This window comes from Anarrhichthys ocellatus, unplaced genomic scaffold (genome assembly GCF_004355925.1).
Source record: "Anarrhichthys ocellatus isolate YVR2014 unplaced genomic scaffold, GSC_Weel_1.0 scaffold224, whole genome shotgun sequence".
In the NCBI taxonomy this organism is placed as follows: Eukaryota; Metazoa; Chordata; class Actinopteri; order Perciformes; family Anarhichadidae; genus Anarrhichthys; species Anarrhichthys ocellatus.
In genome coordinates this window covers 133,168-155,634 of record NW_022280254.1, presented here as the reverse complement: position 1 = coordinate 155,634, position 22,467 = coordinate 133,168, and the positions used below count along the sequence as shown (strand labels likewise).

The following is a 22,467-nucleotide window of genomic DNA, read 5'->3' as shown; positions in this document are numbered from 1 at the left end:
CTCTAAACCCAACCGGAAGTCAGCCATTTTGAATTTTGCATGAATTTCTCGTGTTTTTTTTCCATTTCCAGGTGCTGTACTACGAACTCCTAGGGAATTAATCCGATCAGCTTAGAATCTGGTCAGAACAATCTGAAGACCTTAGCAATTAAAAGTTACTAAAAGCTTGAGGTTTCATTGAACAACATGGACGTGGTGTGGCAGCCATTTTACATGGTTCACCATCATCCATCAAGCTGTTGTAACTCGACTGTACTTTGTCAAAACTCTCCCAAACTTGACATGCTTGATTATGGTCATGATTTTAGGACTTCTGCATGCCAATATTAACTCATACTCATAGCGCCACCTACTGATGACCATGGCTGTAAGCAGGATTCTATAATTACAGCGGCCCAAACACTGAACTTATTAAAAGGGTTTGTGGGCACACCATGAGAAAAAGACTTCTCTGATCTAAATATGTGCAAACTAAGATCATTGGAGAGCAAAAGTTAGATAACAGTGGATTTTCAAACCATGTCAGTGGGCATGAGTATAAATGATCTGTCCAGAGCTTCTTCATGACAATCAGGTTAAACGTTATAATGAATGCTTCACACTACAATCTGAAGTTACAGAAGAACTTAAAATGAAAACAGTGTTAAATTAAAGTGTTCAAGCAACAGCAAATGGCACTACTGTTTTGTTAACTTTCATGTAAGTCCAAATACAATCAGCAGGACACAGCAGGGAGTTGAACCCCATCCCAGTAAACTGACAGTCTGTTATGTTACAAACACTGAAGCACATTCACACACATTCATTTTCTTAATGATCTACACAGGCTTACATTTATGATTGTATCGGAGCTACACTCAAAACATTTGAGGCTTAAGACCTGGCAACATGATCTTGCTACGCTGCTGGTCGACACAGGAAATATCATCTAACTCGTGCATGCAGTGTATGATGGTCACAGAAATGCACGTCCGCGTCACCCAGAGTCCTGCCAGTACCCTCAACGTGCGTGAAGTTGTGAGGGCCCGATCAATGCTGCTCGCAGCTTTAATTTTCACTTGGTTTTAAAACTCATTGGGTTGAGATTGAAACACAGTAGAGTAAATTTGTTGATCCATCTTTGGACCTTCAAGTGTTCTATAACACGGGACCCAATGATTTATGGAGATGATACACCCTGGGGGACATGTACAGGTGTATTTTATTCACTTGGTGTTTGTGCTCGGTATTTCCGATTTATATTTCTTATGGGACCCTTAACCGGTTGTCTTACAAACAATGATATGGCTTTTTACCATATTTCTACTTTTTCCTGGTGTACCGGGTTTTGGGTGCCCAGGTATTCAACTAGACAGATGAGACGGCTTAGTCATTTGATTGGAGGGAGTTGCAGCCTATCAGGAACTCCCCTATTGCTCCGCAGAAAAAAAAGAAAAAGCCCCCACCTAACCTTTTCCTTAACCCTAACCTTAACCTAACCCATTAAACCAGCAGATAAAGGGGGACAAATAGTTTTACAGGACAGACACAACTACATTTTAGAAGCCGAAACACAGTTAAATGACAACACATACCATAAACCACTTACACATTCTATACAACTAGAAACACAACAACTTGTAAGGAACATTACACATAGTCTAAACCATAATAAACAGATAACCGCAAAACAAAAGCAATACCTGGACGGTCCAGATGAACCCAGGCCTCTTCTACCTTCTCCCCAAGATCCACAAGCCTCCTGTGACATGGACGGTCCCCTCTGTTGTTCCGCCCCATTGTTAGTGAATGTAATTCCGAATCATATAGAATAACAGAATACATAGATCATTTCATTAACCCACTCTCCAGACTTCATCCCAGTTACCTCCAAGACACTTACCAATTTGTTAATAAAATAAAAAACCTTCAAGTACCCGGTCACACTTTCCTTTTTTCCATAGATATAGACTCCCTTTACACTAACATTGAAACACCACTTGGCCTTGCTGCCATTCAAAACATTTTCAATAAGCACCCAGACCCAGCCAGACCCGACAAATAAATCATACAGTTATTACAAATCACCCTCACCAGAAATGACTTCAAATTTAACAATAAGCACTATCTCCAGCTGTGCGGCTGTGCAATGGGCCGGAAATACTCACCATCGTATGCCGACATCTACCTGGCCCATTGGGAGGAGGTGGCATTCACCAAAATCCAACACAAACCCCTCCTGTACTTCCGGTACCTGGACGACATCTTCGGCCTCTGGAATCACACAGAACAGGACTTTCATACATTTCTGGACACCCTCAACTCACACCATCCCAGAATCAAACTTAAACACAATATACAGGCAGACACGGTCGAGTTCCTTGACACACGGGTCTTCTTCCGTGACTCCGGTGACCAGCAGAAAACACTGGCTACCAAAGTATATTTCAATGGCACTGACCGCCTCGCACTCCTTCACAAGTCGAGCTATCGCACCAAGCACACGTACAGAGGTCTCATGAAGTCCCAGCTGATCCGCTTCCACAGAATCTGCACCTTCCCGGTTACCAGCACCCTCTTTGGTGCGTTGAGGCTCAGGGGGTACTCGAAGCGCTTCCTCAGAAGTACTAAGGCGGAGGTCGCCGGCACCTTTAACAACAACAACACCCCGGTGCGGCCGTTCGACCTATCCCTTGTCCCCTTGATAACAACATTCTCAGATTGTAAGCACAACTTTTTAAAGACACTGAGAAACAACTTTCGGGGGACGAGGGAGGACTGTGCCGCCCTGGGTGGGTGCTGGATGATCTCTGCCTTTCGTAGGAACAAAAACTTAAAAGATATCCTGGTCCACACAGATCTCAACTTAGAGAGGACCAGGAGGGAGGCGCTTCGAGGTTCGGAGATCAGTTTTATTCGCCTCCCCCACGTTTTTAACCCTCAGGCGAAGATTGGTTTTAATCTGGGGCAGGCCCTGCAGCCTCCGGCTACAAATGCAGTCTACGCTGGGGCCTGCCACAAACTACGTGGGGGAGACAGGCAACGAGTTGCACCTTAGAATTAAACAGCATATTTACATGATCAACAGTGGTAATGGTTCGAGCGTCCTGTACACTCCATGGCTCACACAGGATACAAAGTTTGGGCCTTGAGAGCAACAGACATTGGAGTGTGGCGCAGTGGCAGGCAGCGGAGAGGAAATGGATACACAGACTAAAAACAATAGAACCTGATGGCCTTAACGAGAAGTACTAACTGTGTGTCCAACCTTTTAACCAGGTTTTTTAACCTCTTTTAAGAAACAAACCACTTCCTGATCTCCATGGTCCCACCCCTACTGGTCTTTCCCCCCCTCTTTCTTCCCCTCCCTTTTTATCCAGGAGCCTCACCTGCAATACCTTAACCCCCTCCCTCTTCCCTAACACCCAGTATACCTCCACCATGGCATTTCCCTGATATACATGTTTTTTTGTTTGTTTGTTTTTATATATTTATCCTTCACGTGTGGTTTTAATATATTATGCATGCTTTTATCCTAAATTATTGACTATATCTGTTATTTATAATTATCTTGTCTTTTAATTTATTTATCTATTTTAACTCTTGCCATGGTGGAGACATACCCTCCGGATGATGTCCTCCCCTCTCCCCCTACAGGCAGACGAGGCCCATTTTGGACTCCCGACTTTTTCTTTAAACACCCCCCCCCCCTTTTTTCTCCCTTAATTTTAACGGCTGATGGGGGATGAGGTCATTGGGCAGAATCTAACACATTTTTATGGCACTTATCCTTTTAACCCAGTGTTTCCTTATCTTGCCTCACTTTTGCATGTTTTTACTTTGTAAAGCACTTATTTATTTTCTTAAAGTTTTAGATGTGGGGTGTGTGTGTATATATATATACTATATGTTTATTTATCCCTTTTTTATATTTGTTATATATTTTATTTATTTATATTTTATTTATTTATTTATATATTTATTAAGGAAACACTGTGTGTGATTTTATTTTTATTCCTTTATCCCCTTGTCTGCCCGTTTTTATGAATTTTACTTCTACAGGAACCCACATCGGGGGACGGACCTTGGAGATCCTGGGTTTTCTTTTAAGGGTCGACTCCCGTTGCCCGTCCTGCGTCTGCTCTGATGTTCTTTTTAAACCCTTTACCCATTTTAAACTTATTCTTTTTGAAGGTTGTTTACTATGGGGTGATTTCTTTTTAAGCATACCTATGCTCCAAATAAAAGAACACCCGAGATCTCTTTTAGATAAATGTTCCCCTTGTGCCCGTGCCCCCCGTGACCTCCACCAGGAGGCCACGTCCCTACCCAAACCTAACCTTAACCCTAACCTTAACCTCTAACCATAACCCCTAAAACCTTAAAACTTAAACCTAATTTAAACCTGAACCATTATACTATCCTCTTCAACTACGCATCTTGCCTTCTACATACCACCTTTGAAGATGGACTCCAAAAGGTCATTCGAGACACTTCCGTGGATTGCGCTGGGTCAAAGCACATACGGTGGGTGGGATACTGAGTGACATGCGCTGGCCCGTGCCTTGCCTTAGGTCTCTATTCAACCGTGAAGTCCTATGACGACGCGGGGAGATCTCTGGGAATCCGATTTAATCCTAACCCCTAACCCTTATGGTTAGGTCCTAGGCAGCAGCTAGAGGCGCCAAACATACCACTAAGGTGCTAGGGCATGCTACACATCAAGTTTCAGGAGGCTAGCACCAAGTGGCCAAGAGCTATACACCATCTAAGCCTCTTCACCATAAATGGTGAAGGGGATTTATTACTCCTTCCCAAGGGTACACTTGGTACCAATCGAACCGCAATGGCCACATTAGGGGGGGTAGAGCCCACTTCAAAGGCTCTAGGACCTTCCTATCAAAAGTCATTCCAAAAGGGCCTGTGAGCCAATGAGCACTTTTGCCGCTTCGACCCCTTCCCAAGGTCACAGAGACTCGCCACCGCTACTGTTCCATCCGGAGTGGTCCAATTATTACTGAGGGAGCAAACTTCCAAGTCTCTAGGACCTTCCTATCAAAAACAATTCCAAAAGGGCCCATGAAACTGTGGTTATCATCCCTTATCCTGAAACGTCTTTTAAGAGCATAAAAGGCTGAGAATGTACCTTAAACCAGTAAAGTGCTGAAAACAGCAGATATTCATGAAAATGACCTGAAACAGTGAAATCAACTGTCCTGAGACACTTTTTTGAAGAAAATCTTTGAAACCAAGTTTACTTTCACAAAATCTACTTTTGGCCTCTTCCAGGCTTGAAAGAGCATAAAAAGTGAAAATGCATCTTTAGTGTTGTGTTCAGAATTTCTCAGCAAAAGGAAAAGCCCCCCTCTGCTCCTTCGTCGGTCAGCAAAACAAGGCCGAATCAGCTGGTTCAAGTTAAAATCAAAAGGTATTTAATATCTAACAAAAGCAAATGCAGTTACAAACTGAATCACACTATGAATTACAAAACAAATATATATATTCCATGGAATTGAGATCTAATCCATACCACCCGACAGACTGGTGTATCTGCCCGACAGTCTGGAGGAGATCTGCCCATCTCCGGGGATTCAAAGTCTTTTGTCCCCGAAGAGTCTCTGAAATGTCTCATATTTCACATTCTTCACCACATCGATCAGCTCAGGGATTGGCTGAACCCTGATCTGTTCTTCCTGCTCTGTGCCCTGTTGGTCTGTAGTCAGACACTGATGCAGCCGTTTCTCCCCCTCCGTTCCTGGCCCAGCAACATTTATTACCTTATATGGTGGTGTCATAAGGTCTCTGGTTTGTCTCACAGTGCACAATACATTCAGTAACTCTCCTTTTAGTTTAAACCTTCTACATGTAAATATATTGTGAGACATAATATCCAGCACTAGGAGCGCTTTTAAACATAGATTTCTCACAGCGGTAAAGTGCTGAAAACAGCAGTTATTCATGAAAATGACATGAAACTGTTAAATCAACTGTCCTGAGTCACTTTTTTGAAGAAAATCTTTGAAACCATGTTTACTTTCACAAAATCCACTTTTGGCCTCCTCTGTGCCTGAAACATCTTTTAAGAGCACGAAAAGCTGAGAATGTACCTTAAACCAGTAAAGGTGTGTAAGCGTGTATGTATCTGTATGTATTTGTGTATATCTGTGTCTGTATATATTTTCTTTCTTTTTTTCCTATTTTCTATTTTTAGTTCTTTATTTCCTATTTTAACTTATTTTGTGGACAGGTGTTGTAAATTAGCATTTCGCTACAAACACAACACAATGCATCTGGGCTTTGTCCATGTTACAATTCTAATGCTACTGTGATATCCATATCAGATAAAATAAACATTAAAAAGCATCAGATTCTAATGAAAACATCATGAAACTGAGAAATCAACTGTCCTGAGCCACTTTTTTGAAGAAAATCTTTGAAACTATGTCGTACTTGCGTTTTGCTCAATTAGCATGTGAAAACAAACTTTGCGGGTGTTCTTCTATGCTGTGAAATGGCGGGTGTCTATAAGCATTACAAGGCATTAGCGCCAAATGTTGTTAAGGAGTGTGACTAGACGGCATAAAAAATCCCCTTCAAAATAAAAGCACAAGATTTTTAATTTTTTATTCCCAGGCAAAGGCCCGCGACCCACCCACCAGTTGAGAATCACTGATGTAGACCATTTCAATTCCAAGCCACCATATACTGTGTACATGTACAAAAGAACAAAGTAATGATGATGATATTCTGAATTTAATTCAGGAAAAAAAAAAAATGTTTTCAGACAAGTGGTAAAACAAATATTTTTTCATAATAAATAGAAATATTTTCGAGATACATTTGTTTTAAATAACCTCCAGAGGTCCAACACTCTTATTTGCAAAAATATACACTGTCTGAACCATAAGAATAAAACCATTTTTTACAGGATATTAATACTACAATATGTTTTTTGACACTAAACCAGAAAGCCAGAGAGGTTCATGTGGCGTGTCACATCTCTGCAGCATCTGTGTGTTCAGGGTTCAGACTTAGAGAGACACCGCAGACTGGGCAGCCTCCAGCGACGAGCACTGCTTTGGATCCTCAGGTCCAACCATTCCCGCTGAGCAACACCCAGAGCTAGACTGGGAGCACAAAGTAAAGACAGTACAATTCTTACTGTTGAATCTCATCACAACATCACGGGTGTGTCTGTCTTTTCTAATAACACAAACCTTGAGTATTTTAAAGGGGCCCTGTGTAATACCTGGCCACCTGCTCCAAGGACATAGGTGTCAGCATTTCACCTCTACTACTTGGTCCATGCAATCTACATGTACAGTCAATCAGTTATTAAAAACAAAAATCTTACAGCAGGGCAAGAATACACAAAATGTGACCTAACTGCTGAAAGTCTGAGTGATGGTCAAAATAACACCAGTATAATCTTCACGTGTGGCGTTGGCCTATAGTTTACACCATCTGTGTGGTGACTGTGACACAAACCGGGGCTGTACGGTCCGTGTACCGTCACATTTTGATATATATACTGGCTTGGGTCTGGGGTGGCAGAGACAAGAGAATGACTCGTGTTTTCGTTTTCTGCCTACATGGGCATGCTTTGCTGGGAGGGGAGCATGTCACGGCTCCGAGGTACAAAAACACCAGCACCGGGAGTCCCAGCAGGCTGGTAGAGCGCTGGGTCTAACCTGTGTATTGGCGGCAACAGCAATTTTGCTGATCATACGGGGAGTTGGGGCAGTCCCCCGGAATCAGACTCCCGGTGCGAGGGTTTGTTCTGGCTCGATCAAGCTAACTGCTGAAGAAAGCTCCATCCGTCTGCCAGAGCTGCCAGGCATTCTAGTTCTGGCCAAGAAGCCTCCTGGCAGCAGGCATGGCGAGGGTGTGAGTATTTTTCTCATTTCTGCCACTTTGTATTTAATCCAATAATCCAACATGGACCATAGAGGAGTTATTGACAAGTCCACGGGGCAGGTCCAAGTCTTCGTCCTCTGATGGTGGACTGAGGACAGACTGGATGCTACAGTGACTCACTATGGCCTCTCCTGGTACAAGTGATATTACAAGACAGGAAGGAGCGGGCTAGCTGGTTAGCATTCTCATTTCAGTAGATATCTCTGTAACACAACACATCCTGTTAATAATGTTAGTTCAATCTATAATTGTTTTAAGCTAAAATTGTAACCAGTTACACATTGCATCTTTTAAGGGGGTGACAGGCATTAAGCCCGATACCTATTCCAAACCATATCACTGAGGAATCACAGTTGTACAAATTTACCTTGGAGCAAGGTAGGGCTGTCCAGGGCTGGATGGGTTCACTGGAGGGACGTCAGCCGTCACAACCGAGGGATCAGACTGAGTCGGGTCCTCACCCTCCATACACCTCAAGTTGGTTATACTGCTCCCCATTGCTGCATCAAGGCTGTCTCTGCTGTTGGCTGGACCTGAAGAGTCGCACACAGAGGTCACTGCCACTGACTCTACTCAAACCAATGATCTACTGCATCCATCAAAGTTGTCCATCACCAAAATGTGTTTCTTTTTAAATAAATCTAATACTCTAGAGTTATGAGGGGAGATTGTCTCATTCGGCTTTATAATCCATCTTGAAATGTACTGCTCACACTGTTTAATGCCATACACTTCATTCAAAGATACAAAATATATATAAATATTAGTGCTGGGCAAGTAAACGCGTTATTATTGCGTCAATTAATTAACGCCGACAATTATTTTATCGCGCGTTGACGCAGTTTTAAAAAAAATTATTATTATTTTGAAAGTCCGTTGCTCACTGGCTCTGAATACACAGACAGACAGACCATGGCTCATAGGAGGGGCGGGATGTTGATCAGGATTGGCTTGGGTCATCACGAGTCTCAACCAATGAGAGCATTTGGGGTGGGCGCTGCGGTGCGATAGCCTATCAGTGTTGAGATGCTCCTCCTGTCATCACTGACGTCCTGACATTGAATCAGGAAACAAATACTGTAGCTGTCTGTGTTCACCCAGAGCTCTACGATACCTCATATCAATAGAGACCGGACCAAACTGTGTGTATAAATTAGTGCTGGGCAAGTTAACACGTTATTATCACGTTAACGCATTAATTAATTAACGCCGACAATTATTTTATCGCGCGTCAACGCATTTTTTTAAATTTATCTTTTTTATTGAAAGACAAGAGACAATACATATACATAACAAGAGGATGACAGTAATAGTGGGATAAAAGCCAGCAAACATCCTATAGTCAGTTGCGTGTATGTGTGTGTGTATGTCCTTGATCCTTTTGAGATGGGAAAAAATAATTAAAAAACAAAAAACAAAAAAAAAAAAGGTACGTATTTTTAAGTTATTATTATTGTAACAGACTGTCTCATGTTTATCGTTTTGTATTGGAGATATGATGTCCCTTCAGGGTTGCCGTAGAGAATAGGCGACTTCCGCATCTGGTCGAGGGGGGGGCAGAAATAAAGAGAGAAGCTGCACCAGCTGTTGCTCTCCCTGGAGACTACTGGACATTGCTGCGGTAAAGTCAGCAGACACTCAGATCTCCATGGTCAACTCAGCAGACACGTTAGTGCACCTATATGCTGAAATTCACGGTAAACTAATTTAAACGGCACAGATCAAGAGCGAGCGAAGGACTTTGAAAGTTAGCGGAAACATTAACGTGAGACAACATCCGGTTTCTTCAGACAAACATCCGGTTTTCAGAATAAGATGCCAACAAAGTATGAATTATATTCACATTAAGTATAAAACATGCTACCTGCATCTCGTGAACCAAATGTTATTGCCCTTTTGTTCATATAGCAGTACTTGTAAAATAAAAATGCGCAATACACTACTTTTGAATTCATTATTGAACTATCGCCATAACAATGCGATTAATCGCAAAACATCCATGCGATTAATCGTGATTAAAAATTTTAATCGTTGCCCAGCACTAGTATAAATGTGTGTGTGTGTAAAACATATGGTACAAACAATGAATAGACGCAGCCTTATTTACGTCTAGATGATGTTATTCTGAGTGTTGATGGAGCTGCTACAAAGTTAGCATAGCCTAGCACCGATCCATCAGAGCTCCATTGAGAAAACAAGTATTTTAAAAGTTATTTGCTTGTCGTCATCATTACGTAGTTATTTCGGGGTCCCCTTTTGTCTGTTTATTGCAGTTAAATCAGTTTATTTTGTGTTCATACAGCTGTAGTAAACAGCGACGTGTGGCTCACTAGACAGTAAATACAGCTCGATGAGATCCACGGAGCTCCTCTGGACGTTTAGTTTCCTGGTATCTGGATTTCCACAACACGTACTAAGCAGTCCAATCTGGGGAAGATTTTCAATTCAATTATAGTGGCTTAAATTATTCATAGAATATTATTTCAACACATTGCTTTTTTTGTTGTGTTGATTTCAGAAAATATATATAGGATACAAGAAATATTGTAACTGCTACTGTGTAAAGGAAATACTGCTGTTAAAAAGCACCTTATTTGTTTAAAGTGTTTGCAAACCAAATGTTATTGACCTTTTGTTCATATAGCAGTACTTTTAAAATGGATATATACTTTATTCATCCCCAAGGGGAAATTTGTCTGTGGCAGCAGCAAACAAGGTTACACAATAAAATAAAAATATTAAGTATGGAAAATGCACAATATAATAAAATAACAGAGCAGGACCCATTCAATTTAAGAAACTAAAAATGCACAGTATATACACTGAATAGAATCGTATTAAATTAACTAAGTAGGAAAAAATAAACTAAACAATAGTGCACAAGATCACCATCAGCAGCAACAACAGTGTAGCAGTGTTATAGTTTTGTGTTTGATTTGGCCAGAGGTGATTTATTGTACAGTCTAATGGCAGTGGGCAGGAATGTTCTCCTGCATCTGTCCTTGTGACAGCAGAGCTGGATCAGTCTGTTGGAGAAAGTGCTCCGCTGTCCCTGCAGTAGGTGGTGGAGAGAGTGGTCCGGGTTATCCAATATGGATAATAGTTTCTTCAGTGTCCTCTCCACCACCTCTTCCAGATTGTCTTGTTTGCAGCCAATGATGGAGCCGGCCTTCTTAATCAGTTTATTAAGTCTGTTGGTGTCTCCGGCTCCAATGCTGCTCCCCCAGCAGACTACGGAGAAGTGAAGTGCACTGGCCACAACAGGCCGATAGAACATCTCCAACATCTTGCTGCACACGTTGAAGGATCGAAGTTTCCTCAAGAAAAAGAGTCGACTCATCCCCTTCTTGTACACAGCGTTGATGTTGGTCTTCCAGTTCAGTCTGCTGTCGATGGAGACACCCAGGAACTTGTACGCCTCCACCATGTCCACATCCTCTCCCAGAACTCTCAGCGGTTGTGGAGCCGTCGTCTTCCTCCTGAAGTCGACCACCATCTCTCTGGTCTTGGCCACGTTCAGAAGCAGGTGATTTCTACCCGCCCCCTCCACAAAGTCCTCCAATACTGCCCTGTACTCCTCATCCCGTCCGTCCCTTATACACCCGACCACTGCAGAGTCATCAGAGAACTTCTGCAGATGGCATGACCCCGAGTTGTATTGGAAGTCAGAGGTGTACAAGGTGAACAGGAAGGGAGACAGAACAGTTCCCTGTGGGGCTCCAGTATCACTGACCACCACATCAGACAGCACACGGCCCAGATGGACAAACTGTGGTCTGCCCGTGAGGTAGTCAGTGATCCAGGAGACAGTGGACGCGTTAACCCCCACCACCCGCAGCTTCTCACTCAGCAGCACTGATTGGATGGTGTTGAATGCACTGGAGAAATCAAAGAAAGTGATTCTCACAGAGCCACCGGATCCATCCAGGTGCGACTGAGCTCATTGCAGCAGGTAGATGATGGCGTCGTCCACTCCCACATAAGGCTGGTATGCAAATTGCAGAGGGTCCAGTGATGATTTCACCCGCGGTCAGAGGTGGACCAAGACCAGCCTCTCCAGCACCTTCATCACATGAGATGTGAGGGCAACTGGTCGGTAGTCATTGAGGCCAGATGGTGTTGTCTTCTTTGGTACGGGAACCAGGCACGACATGCTCAATACACTACTTTTGAATTCATTGTGAGGGTTAATCGCGATTAAAAATTGTAATCGTTGCCCAGCACTAATAAATATACATAAATATGTTATGGGGATGGAACATTGACCATATTGAAGCAGGACGAATCTGAAATCCATCCATCACATATTGGCAGGAGAAAAGAAGCCATTGGCGTTACATGCTTCATGTGTGTCTGCAGCTCCCCCCAGGCCATTACAGTCAGCACCGTCACAGACTGAGGTCCCAAGGGTTGCACCGAACCAAATGAAAAATGGGTTTAAATTCCGAAATGAGAACAACACACATGGACCCCGGAAAAAAAAAAAAAATCATTGACCAAATCATTGACAAACTAATTAATTGAAGTCTGAATTATATAAAATACATTTATTGCATATTAGGCCACCAAACATTACTAGTGGTCAAAGGAGCAGCTGTAAAACGATGGACAAACATTTAATTTCTTATATTCTTCACAATAAAAGTCCGCCGTTATTTTATGCAGAGTACTCTCTCTCCCTACAGTAATAGTAGACTTTCAAATAACCGCTAACAAAGCTCTGCTACTTTGGTAATAAACACATTTAATTTCCTCAAAGTTTTCCTTCAATTCTCCCTATCCATCCAGCCATCCATTTTCCACCGCTTATCCGGGGTCGGGTCGCGGTGGCAGCAGGTCAAGCAGGCCGACCCAGACCTCCCTCTCACCGGCAACATGTTCCAGCTCATTCTGGGGGATCCCGAGGCGTTCCCAGGCCAGCTGGGAGATGTAATCTCTCCAGCGTGTTCTGGGTCTTCCCCGGGGTCTCTTCCCAGTTGGACGTGCCTGGAAAACCTCCAGTGGGAGGCGTCCAGGAGGCATCCTAATTAGATGCCCGAACCACCTCAGCTGACTCCTTTCGACGCGAAGGAGTAGCGGCTCTACTCCAAGCTCCCTCCTGATGACTGAGCTCCTTACCCTATCTCTAAGGCTGAGCCCGGCCACCCTACGGAGGAAACTCATTTCGGCCGCTTGTAGCCGCGACCTTGTCCCTTCGGTCATGACCCAGAGTTCGTGACCATAGGTGAGGGTAGGAACGTAGACCGAGTGGTAAATTGAGAGCTTTGCCTTCCGGCTCAGCTCCCTCTTCACCAAGACGGCCCGGTGCAGCGCCTGCTTTACTGCTGCAGCTGCACCAATCCGTCTGTCGATCTCCCGCTCCATCTTACCCTCACTCGTGAACAAGACCCCGAGATACTTGAACTCCTTCGCTTGAGGTAGGCACTCCGTCCCCACCTGGAGGGAGCAATCCACCGGTTTCCGGCAGAGAACCATGGCCTCAGATTTGGAGGTGCTAACTCTCATCCCCGCCGCTTCACACTCGGCTGCAAACCGCCCCAGTGAATGCTGGAGGTCGCAATCCGAGGAGGCTAACAGGACCACATCATCTGCAAATAGCAGAGAAGCGATCCCGAGACTCCCGAGACTGACGTTCTCCGCCCCCAGGCTGCGCCTAGATATCCTGTCCATGAAAATCACAAACAGGACCGGTGACAAAGGGCAGCCCTGGCGGAGGCCAACACCCACCGGGAACGTGTGACTTATTGCCGAGAATGCGGACACAGCTCCTACTGCAGCCGTACAGAGACCGGATCGCCCGTTGTAACGGGTCCGGCACCCCATACTCCCGCAGCAGCCCCCACAAGACCCCCCGAGGGACCCGGTCGAAAGCCTTCTCCAAGTCCACAAAGCACATCTAGACTGGTTGGGCAAACTCCCAGAACCCCTCCAGTAGTCTTGCGAGGGTAAAGAGCTGGTCCACTGTTCCACGGCCGGGACGGAATCCGCACTGCTCCTCTTGAATCTGAGGTTCGACAAGCGGTCGGAGCCACCTTTCCAGCACCCTGGCATAAGCCTTCCCCGGGAGGCTGAGTAGTGTGATACCCCGGTAATTCGAGCACACTCTCCGGTCCCCCTTTTTGAAGATGGGAACCACCACCCCGGTCTGCCATTCCATGGGCACTGATCCCGACCCCCATGCGACATTGAAGAGGCGTGTCAGCCAGGACAGCCCAACCATGTCCAGCGCCTTCAGCATCTCAGGGCGGATCTCATCCACCCCCGGCGCCTTGCCACCAAGGAGCTTTTTGACTACCTCGGCGACCTCTGCCAGGGATATGAGTGAGCCTCCCCCTAGGTCCTCAGGCGCTGCCTCCTCTGCAGAGGACATGTTGGTCGGGTTTAGGAGTTCCTCAAAGTGCTCTTTCCACCGCCCGACGATGTCCTCCGTCCGGGTTAGCAGTTCCCCCCCCCTGCTGAGAACAGCCTGGGGTAAGCCCTGCTTTCCCTTCCTGAGCCGTCGGATGGTTTGCCAGAACCTCCTTGAGGCCAACCGAAAGTCCTTCTCCATGGCCTCCCCGAACTCCTCCCATGCCCGAGTTTTAGCATTCGCGACCACCGCAGCTGCAGCCCTTCTGGCCTGCCGGTACCTGTCAGCTGCTTCGGGAGACCCCTGGGCCAACCAGGCCTTGAAGGTCTCCTTCTTCAGCTTGACGGCTTCCCTCACCTCCGGTGTCCACCACCAGGTTCTCGGGTTGCCACCACGACAGGCACCGATGACCTTCCGGCCACAGCTCCTAGCGGCCGCGTCCACAATAGAGGCTTTGAACATGGTCCACTCGGATTCCGTGTCCCCAACCTCCCTCGGGATGTGTGAGAAGTTCTTCCGGAGGTGGGAGTTAAAGACCTCCCGGGCAGGGTCCTCCGCCAGACGTTCCCAGTTCACCCTCACTACACGTTTGGGTTTGCCGGGTCTTTCCAACTGGTTCCCCTGCCATCTGATCCAACGCACCACCAGGTGGTGATCAGTTGACAGCTCTGCTCCTCTCTTCACCCGAGTGTCCAAGACATACGGCCGCAGATCAAATGATACGATTACAAAGTCGATCATTGATCTCCGGCCTAAGGTGTTCTGGTACCAGGTACACTTATGAGCCACCTTATGTTCGAACATAGTGTTCGTTATGGCCAAACCATGGCAAGCACAGAAGTCCAACAACACCATTCGGGTTCAGATCGGGCAAGCCGTTCCTCCCAATCACCCCCCGCCAGGTTTCTCCGTCATCACCCACGTGAGCGTTGAAGTCCCCCAGGAGAACTATGGAGTCGGTAGGCGGCGCCCTTTCCAGGACCCCTCCCACAGACTCCAAGAAGGCCGGATACTCTGAACTGCTGTTTGGTGCATAAGCACAAACCACAGTCAGAGCCTTGCTCCCCGCAACCCGAAGGCGCATGGAGGCGACCCTCTCGCTCTCCGGGGAGAACTCCAACACAGCGGCGCTCAGCCGGGGGCTCGTGAGTATCCCCACTCCCGCCCGGCGCCTCTCACCCTGGGCAACTCCGGAAAAGGACAAAGTCCAACCCCTCTCCTGGAGCTTGGTTCCAGAGCCAACGCTGTGTGTGGAGGTGAGGCCAACTATTTCTAGCTGGTATCGCTCCACCTCCTGCACCAGCTCCGGCTCTTTCCCCGCTAGCGAGGTGACGTTCCACGTCCCTAGAGCTAGTCTATGCCGCCGGCGATCGGCATGCCCGGGCCTCCCGCCCGACCCGCCGCCCGGTCTGCATAGCACCCGACCCCGATGCTTGTCCCTGCGGGTGGTGGGTCCACAGGGTGGCTGCTCCATGGTGTTTATTCGGGCTGAGCCCGACCGGGCCCCATGGGCAAAGGCCCGGCCACCAGACGCTCGCCTACGAGCTCCCCTCCTGGGTCTGGCTCCGGGAGGGTGCCCCGGTTTCCCTGGTCCGGGCGAGGTGGCTGTAGTCCGTGGGCTAACTATCATAGGGGTTGTTTTGAACCGCTCTTAGTCTGGGCTCTCCCCTGAAACCTGTTTGCCTTGGGAGTCTCCCAATAAAAGTTAATTTCTAAATGACAAGAGAGCACTCAGGGTGCCACTGGAGCACTCTGTTACTGAGCGTTGCAAAATTACAAAGTGGACAGTGCTTTAGTTGTGCATGTAAATAGTATGTTTAATAGTTAAAAAAGGACTGTTGTGGCCACATTTAGGGCTAAGTGACAATGCAAATGGTAATGGTAAACTCTGTCAGCATCGTTGCACCACCTTAGCCTCTGGCCCAGTCATTGCCATGTGACCGTGTGGAGGGAATCCCTCATTATAGATTTGCTCTTTATTTCGCATAGTGTTATGCGAAATAATGTTAAAAAGACACAATACTGTAACTTTTGCATTGAAATACTTTCATTTTGAGGCTTTTCCAAGCAAATATTAAAATAAAATTTAGTGTCTCATGTATGAGTGTGCAAATAATAGAGAAGAATAAGAAATACAGATTATTTGTGGCTAAAGCTGACTGAATAATGAATATTAATCAGTGAAACATGTCGCATTCCTTCTTCACACACTTCAGAGAAACAAACAAGAAAAAGTAGTTTTGCTGAAGGTCATAAAGGACTAGTGCGTAACAAATAAAAAACATGAATAAATATTGATTTGAAGTCCATTGTCAATAACAACTGGCATTTATCCCAAGTGAATTTCATGTTTGAGACATTTCAAGCTGCTCTGGCAAAAATAGTTCATTGAGCCAGAACATGATGCGCCATGTGTGGTGGACAGTGGGGGTCATGCTGTTAGGAGTGAGCTGGGAGAAGACTTATTTCCACCAAGACAACAAACCCAGACAACAAAAATATACTGGCTTTAAAACAAGCTGGAGTGGTCAATAGTGGAGAATCCACACCTCAATTGACTTGATAATGTGTCAGAACTTGGAAACTGTAGTTCATTCATGTTCTTGCAGAGCCTCAGTGAATGACATGCACAACTCCTGTCCTGTGCAGCAGGCAAAAAAATGACATTTAAGAAACCTTAAATCCTCTCCAGGATTAGTGTCCTCATCACTCGAGTTAATCCACACCTTCGATGGTTTTCACAGAACTACTTCATGCATAATTAATAGTCCCGATTGCCAACTTCTACTTTACATGATCACGATTATTAAGTGTAACTCAGGTTTAAATTAAAGCTGCGAGCAGCGATGAACGGGCCCTCGCATCCTCCAGCGTGCCGGCGAGACTCTGGCCGGACAGCGCGTCCGCGAGCGAGATGTTTTTAATCCCGCGTGGATCGCCTGATGCTGGAAATGATGCTTTGCAAATAGTCCGACGCTTCCTGTATCCGCTGCCTGGCGCTACAGAACACGTGCAAACATGCATCATGTAGCTCTGTGTCAAATGTAAACCCCATTGTGTAAAAGTCATGTAAATCGGATGGTGTTTATCACAAAATCCAGATTTCGTTTCGCCAGCAGGTGGCGCTGTGAGTATTAGGAGAAATTAGCTTGTAGACATCCTCAGGCCATGAGTGTTATCAAGCATGTGAAGTTTGGGACTGTTTGGAACAAGTCCAGCTGAGTTACATCAGCTTTTTTCATGGGGAATCACGTAAAGTAGCCGCCCGCTACGGCTAAACGATTCCGTCAAACGTAAAGCTTTTAGAAACTTGTAATCACAATGGTCTTGAGATTATACTGACCAAATTTGAAGAGGATCAGACAAATTCCCTAGGAGGAGTTCGTTACAGTATAGCGATTAGAAATAGGCCAAATTCTATGGAAAAATGACACAAAAATCAAACTGATGGACTTCCGGTAGGGTTTAGAGCAGGGGTCACCAACCTTTTTTAAACTGAGAGCTACTTCAAGGGTACCGAGTAGTACGAAGGGCTAATTATTTGATACAAACTTCCTGAATAACAAAGTTGCACAGATCACCTTTTAATAAATCATAATATATGTGAAGAGACTGTTTGATCACATGTCAGTTAATTATTCCTCACAATAATTATCAATAATGATTTCCACAACAATGATGGTATAGCTACACATACATATTTAAACATGCAACTTTTATTTCTGTTAATCTGTTTCAACATTTGAAAGTCAGAGGTATCACATCTCTGATATTTTTGTATCATCACATGATTAAAGATGGTTACTTTTGCACATAGCGCCTGCTGGTGAATGATCCAGTGGTAATGTAGAAATTTTGCGAAGTCTGGGTCACCTTTACATTGCGCAATGAATCCTGCATGCTGGCCCGTCATCGCGGGAACCCCGTCTGTTGTCACCGACACCAGCTTTTCCAATGGTACCTTTTTCTCCACGAAGAAACCAGTAAAAAGTCTAGTCTATAGCCGAGCGGGGGATCCAACCCTCCGAGGCGCGCGAGCGTCTTCGGGCGCCCCCGTTCAAACCTCTAGTCTGGGCCTTTTCGGTCGGATTGCGTTGCCTCGCCTCTACCCCCGCCACCCCTGAGTTGTTGCCCCGCGGCCTGTTTCCAAGGATTTACGGACCTGACGACGGGGTGCGCTCGCCATTCAGAACCTGAAAACCTAGCGCGGTGCGGCAGCCTCATCCTGGCTGTCCGCCATGCGCCTCCGGGTACCCAACTCTCTGCAAGCATTTTTGATTAAAAAAAGAACAGCAACTACAATTTTAGACGGAGCTCCATAATGACTAGTGCTATTTTTAGAACATGCCTTGCGGGCGACTCACGTGGTCCCTGCAGGCGACAGGGTGCCCACGGGCACCGTATTGGCTACCTCTGGTTTAGAGCATGGTCCCAAGAGACTTATATTTAAGTCTCCAAAGGATACATGTGCCTACTGAGTTTCAAACTTGTAGCTGAAACGTAGCGCTGGGGCTTCTCTTTTGAAATATTGTAGGGGGCGCTATAGAGGCAATTTAAAACGGACGATTAGAAAAATCATATACAATATTTCTTCCAATGATCTTTGACACATGTACAAAGTTGTATTCTTTTTTGACCATCCCAACCCACTAAACCGTCAGCTTCCTTTTTCATGGCGAATGATGCGTCGCCACGGCAACAGCGTTCAACGAAAACGCACAATATTCATGTTGATGCATCATAAATGTCTTAAGGCTATTCTTACTAAATTTGAGAGTAATCAGGTCACCCGGCTAGGAGGAATAAATACAAGTATAAAATATGACATTTCCTTCAGCCAGTAGGCAGCGCTATGAATTACTGAAGTTTCTTCAATTGAGGTATGTTCAGGCTTGAAGTAGCATCATGCATAAGCAGTTTTGTGCGGATTGAATAATGTACCTTGGAGTTATAACAACTTCCTTTTTCCTCACCAATGAGAAAAAATGGCCACACCACGTCAAGGTTCTTCGATGAAAGCACACGATTTTGATAACTTTTCATCACAAAGGTATTAAGAGCATCCTGACCAAATTTCAAGTTGATCGCATAAATTCTGTAGGAGTTCGTTACAGTACAAAGGCTAAAAATGGCAAAAAGTGACAAAAAGCAGAACTTTGCGGGTTTACTGTAGCGCCCCCTTATGGTTGGTTGCAAAAGAAATCTCAGGGTATGTTACAGGATGCAATGTGCACATATGCTGAAGATTTTAGAATTATGGACAAACGGTTGAGAAGTTATGTGTATTGATATATAAGCCACGCCCTAAAAAGTTTATTGATCCATATCTTGTAAACGCAAAGAGATATCATAGAGGTTTTTATAGCTTTTAATGATGTAGATCGAATAACGATTCACAGCAAATCTGGTAGTAATCAGACCCAGCATGTAGGAGGAGGTGGCAAAAATCAGTTTTTCACTAAATTCAAGATGGCGGAAAATCTAAGTAGGCGGAGCTTAGGGGTCTGAGAGGCTTTTTTTTTTTAGATCTAGCGGAACTGGACATGTGTGTTGAATTTCAAGTCAATCGGACATACTGGCCGAGGGGCGTCGCCGGTCCGACTTGTAGGGGGCGCTAGAGAGCCATTTTTTTTTACACAGAAAGATGCATCCTTTTTCAGACGCTAAGTTCCACCAGACCTGACAAAAGCCCCCAAATTTGGTGAGTTTTCGTGCTTGGCAAGTCCCCCCCCAGATAAGCCCGAAGTACAAAAATAATTAAAGCTGCGAGCAGCGATGAACGGGCCCTCGCAATCTGCAGCGTGTCGGGGGTGCCGGCGGGACTCCGGCCTGCGCGTCCGCGACCGTCGGACGGCGCGTCCGCGAGCGAGACGTTTTTAATCCTGCGTGGACCGCCTGATGCTGGAAATGATGCTTTGCAAATAGTCAGATGCTTCCTGTATCCGCTGCCTGGCGCTACAGAAAGCGTGCAAACATGCATCATGTAGCTCTGTGTCCAATGTAAACCACATTGTGTAAAAGTCATGTAAATCGGATGGTGTTTGTCACAAAATGCAGATTTCCTTTCGCCAGCAGGTGGCGCTTAGAGTATTAGGGGAAATTAGCTTGTAGACATCCTCAGGCCATGAGTGTTATCAAGCATGTGAAGTTTGGGACTGTTTGGAACAAGTCCAGCTGAGTTACATCAGCTTTTTTCATGGGGAATCACGTAAAGTAGCCGCCCGCTACGGCTAAACGATTCCGTCAAACGTAAAGCTTTTGATAACTTTTAATCACAACTGTCTTGAAATTGTACTGACAAAATTTAAACAGGATCTGATGAAGTCCCTAGGAGGAGTTCGTTAAAGTATAGCGACTAGAAATAGGCCAAAATCTATTGAAAAATGACACATAAATGAAACTGGTCGACTTCCGGTAGGGTTTAGAGCATGGTCCCAAGAGACTTATATTTAAGTCTCCATAGGATACATCTGCCTAAAACGTTTCATACATGTTGCTGAAACGTAGCGCTGGGGCTGCTCTTTTGAAATATTGAGGGGGCGCTATAGAGGCAATTTAAAACGGCCAAGCACAAAACCCATATACACTATGTCTGCCTATGACCTATGTCACATGTACAAAGTTCCATGAGTTTCTGAGCATCCCAAGTCACTAAACCATCAGCTTCCTTTGTATGTATGTTTAGGCTTGAAGTAGCACCATGCAAAAGAAGTTTTGTGCGGATTGGATAATGTACCTTGGAGTTATAAGAACGTATAAGAACTTATTTTTTCATAAACAATGAGGCAAAATGGCCGCCACGCCACGTCAAGGTTCTTTGATGAAAACTCTCGATTTTGATAACTTTTAATCACAAAGGTCTTAAGAGCATCCTGACCAAAGTTGAAGTTGATCGCTTAAAATCTGTAGGAGGAGTTCATTAAAGTGCGAAGGCTGAAATATGCAAAAAGCACAACTTCGAGGGTTTACTGTAGCGCCCCCTAGTTGTTGAATGCAAAATGAATCTCAGGGTATGTTAGAGGATGCAATGTGCACATATGCTGAAAATCTGGTAATTTTAGGACAAACGGTTGAGAAGTTATATGTATTGATATTAAGCCACGCCCCTAAGAAGTTTATTGGTACATATCTTGTAAACGAAAAAAATATATCAAAAAGCATTTGTTAACTTTTGATGACATATATCCAGTAATGATCCACAGCAAATTTGGTAGTAATGGGACTAAGCATGTCGGAGGAGTTCGCAGAAATGTGTTTTACACTAAATTCAATATGGCGGAAAATCTAAGTAGGCGGAGCTGAGGGGTCTGAGAGGCTTTTTTTTTTAGATCTAGCGGAACTGGACATGTGTGTTGAATTTCAAGTCAATCGGACATACTGGCCGAGGGGCGTCGCCGGTCCGACTTGTAGGGGGCGCTAGAAAGCCATTTCTTAACACAGAAAGATGCATTCTTTTTCAGATGGCTATATTCACCAGGCCTGACAAGTCCCCAACATTTGGTGAGTTTTCATACTTGCGTACGTTTACCCAAACGGGTACAATATCAATAGGGCCTTCGCGGCCCGACGTCGGTAGCTCGGGCCCTAATCATAATACCCCTTACAATTTCAATAGGGCCTTCGCAGGCCCGACGTTGTCGGTTGCTCGGGCCCTAAATATGGTTTCATTAGGGCGACTTTCTGACCGAGTGGTATGGTACTCACAGCAGCGTTTGAAAGGTTCCCAGGCTCTGGACTGCAGGTATGGTTTGGCCTGTGGCTGCTGGAGCAGACACACCACTGCTGAGTCCACTTGTTGAAACACCCTGCAGACAGAGAGAAGGATCACCCAACCTGCTTACCAAAAGTGCTGTGGGAGCTTTTACTTGCACAGGGTTGTCTCCCACATCACTTTGTTATTGGAAGAACTGCATCCGAGAGATCATCAACAGCAGCAGAACATGTTTGTCTCTACTTGATGGTACATGGACTGTACTTGCATTTCTCTTTTCTAGTCTTCCGACTACTCAAAGCTCTTTAACACTACATGTCATCACTCACCCATTCACACCCATTCATACACTGATGACAGGGGCTAGCATGCAAGTTCCACCTTCCCATCAGGGCTCACCCATTCATACACCGCAGTCACAGCTACGGGAGCATGACCACACCCACTTAGTGTATACCAGTCCAAATCACTGGTGGAGCTTGTAATGCATCATATTTGTTGTAGAGCATCT

General features: G+C 45.2%; 1 protein-coding gene across 4 annotated transcripts in view; it reads right to left on the bottom strand.

The window, feature by feature from the left end:
• Positions 1–988: 988 nt before the first annotated feature.
• LOC116400956 (uncharacterized) overlaps positions 989–22,467 on the bottom strand; it is a 44,865-nt gene continuing 23,386 nt past the window's right edge. Inside the window, exons 11-14 of one of the 4 annotated variants that reach the window (XM_031879079.1) lie at positions 21,950–22,050; positions 8,264–8,429; positions 2,148–2,253; positions 989–1,762 (exon numbers count right to left, since the gene is read on the bottom strand). In XM_031879079.1, coding sequence (XP_031734939.1) covers positions 2,193–2,253; positions 8,264–8,429; positions 21,950–22,050 — 328 coding nt within the window. In that variant the 3' untranslated portion in view covers positions 989–1,762; positions 2,148–2,192. Of the gene's footprint in view, positions 2,254–6,243; positions 7,107–8,263; positions 8,430–21,949; positions 22,051–22,467 lie in introns of those variants that run through there. The other 3 variants (XM_031879078.1, XM_031879077.1, XM_031879080.1) reach the window with 3 other exon arrangements.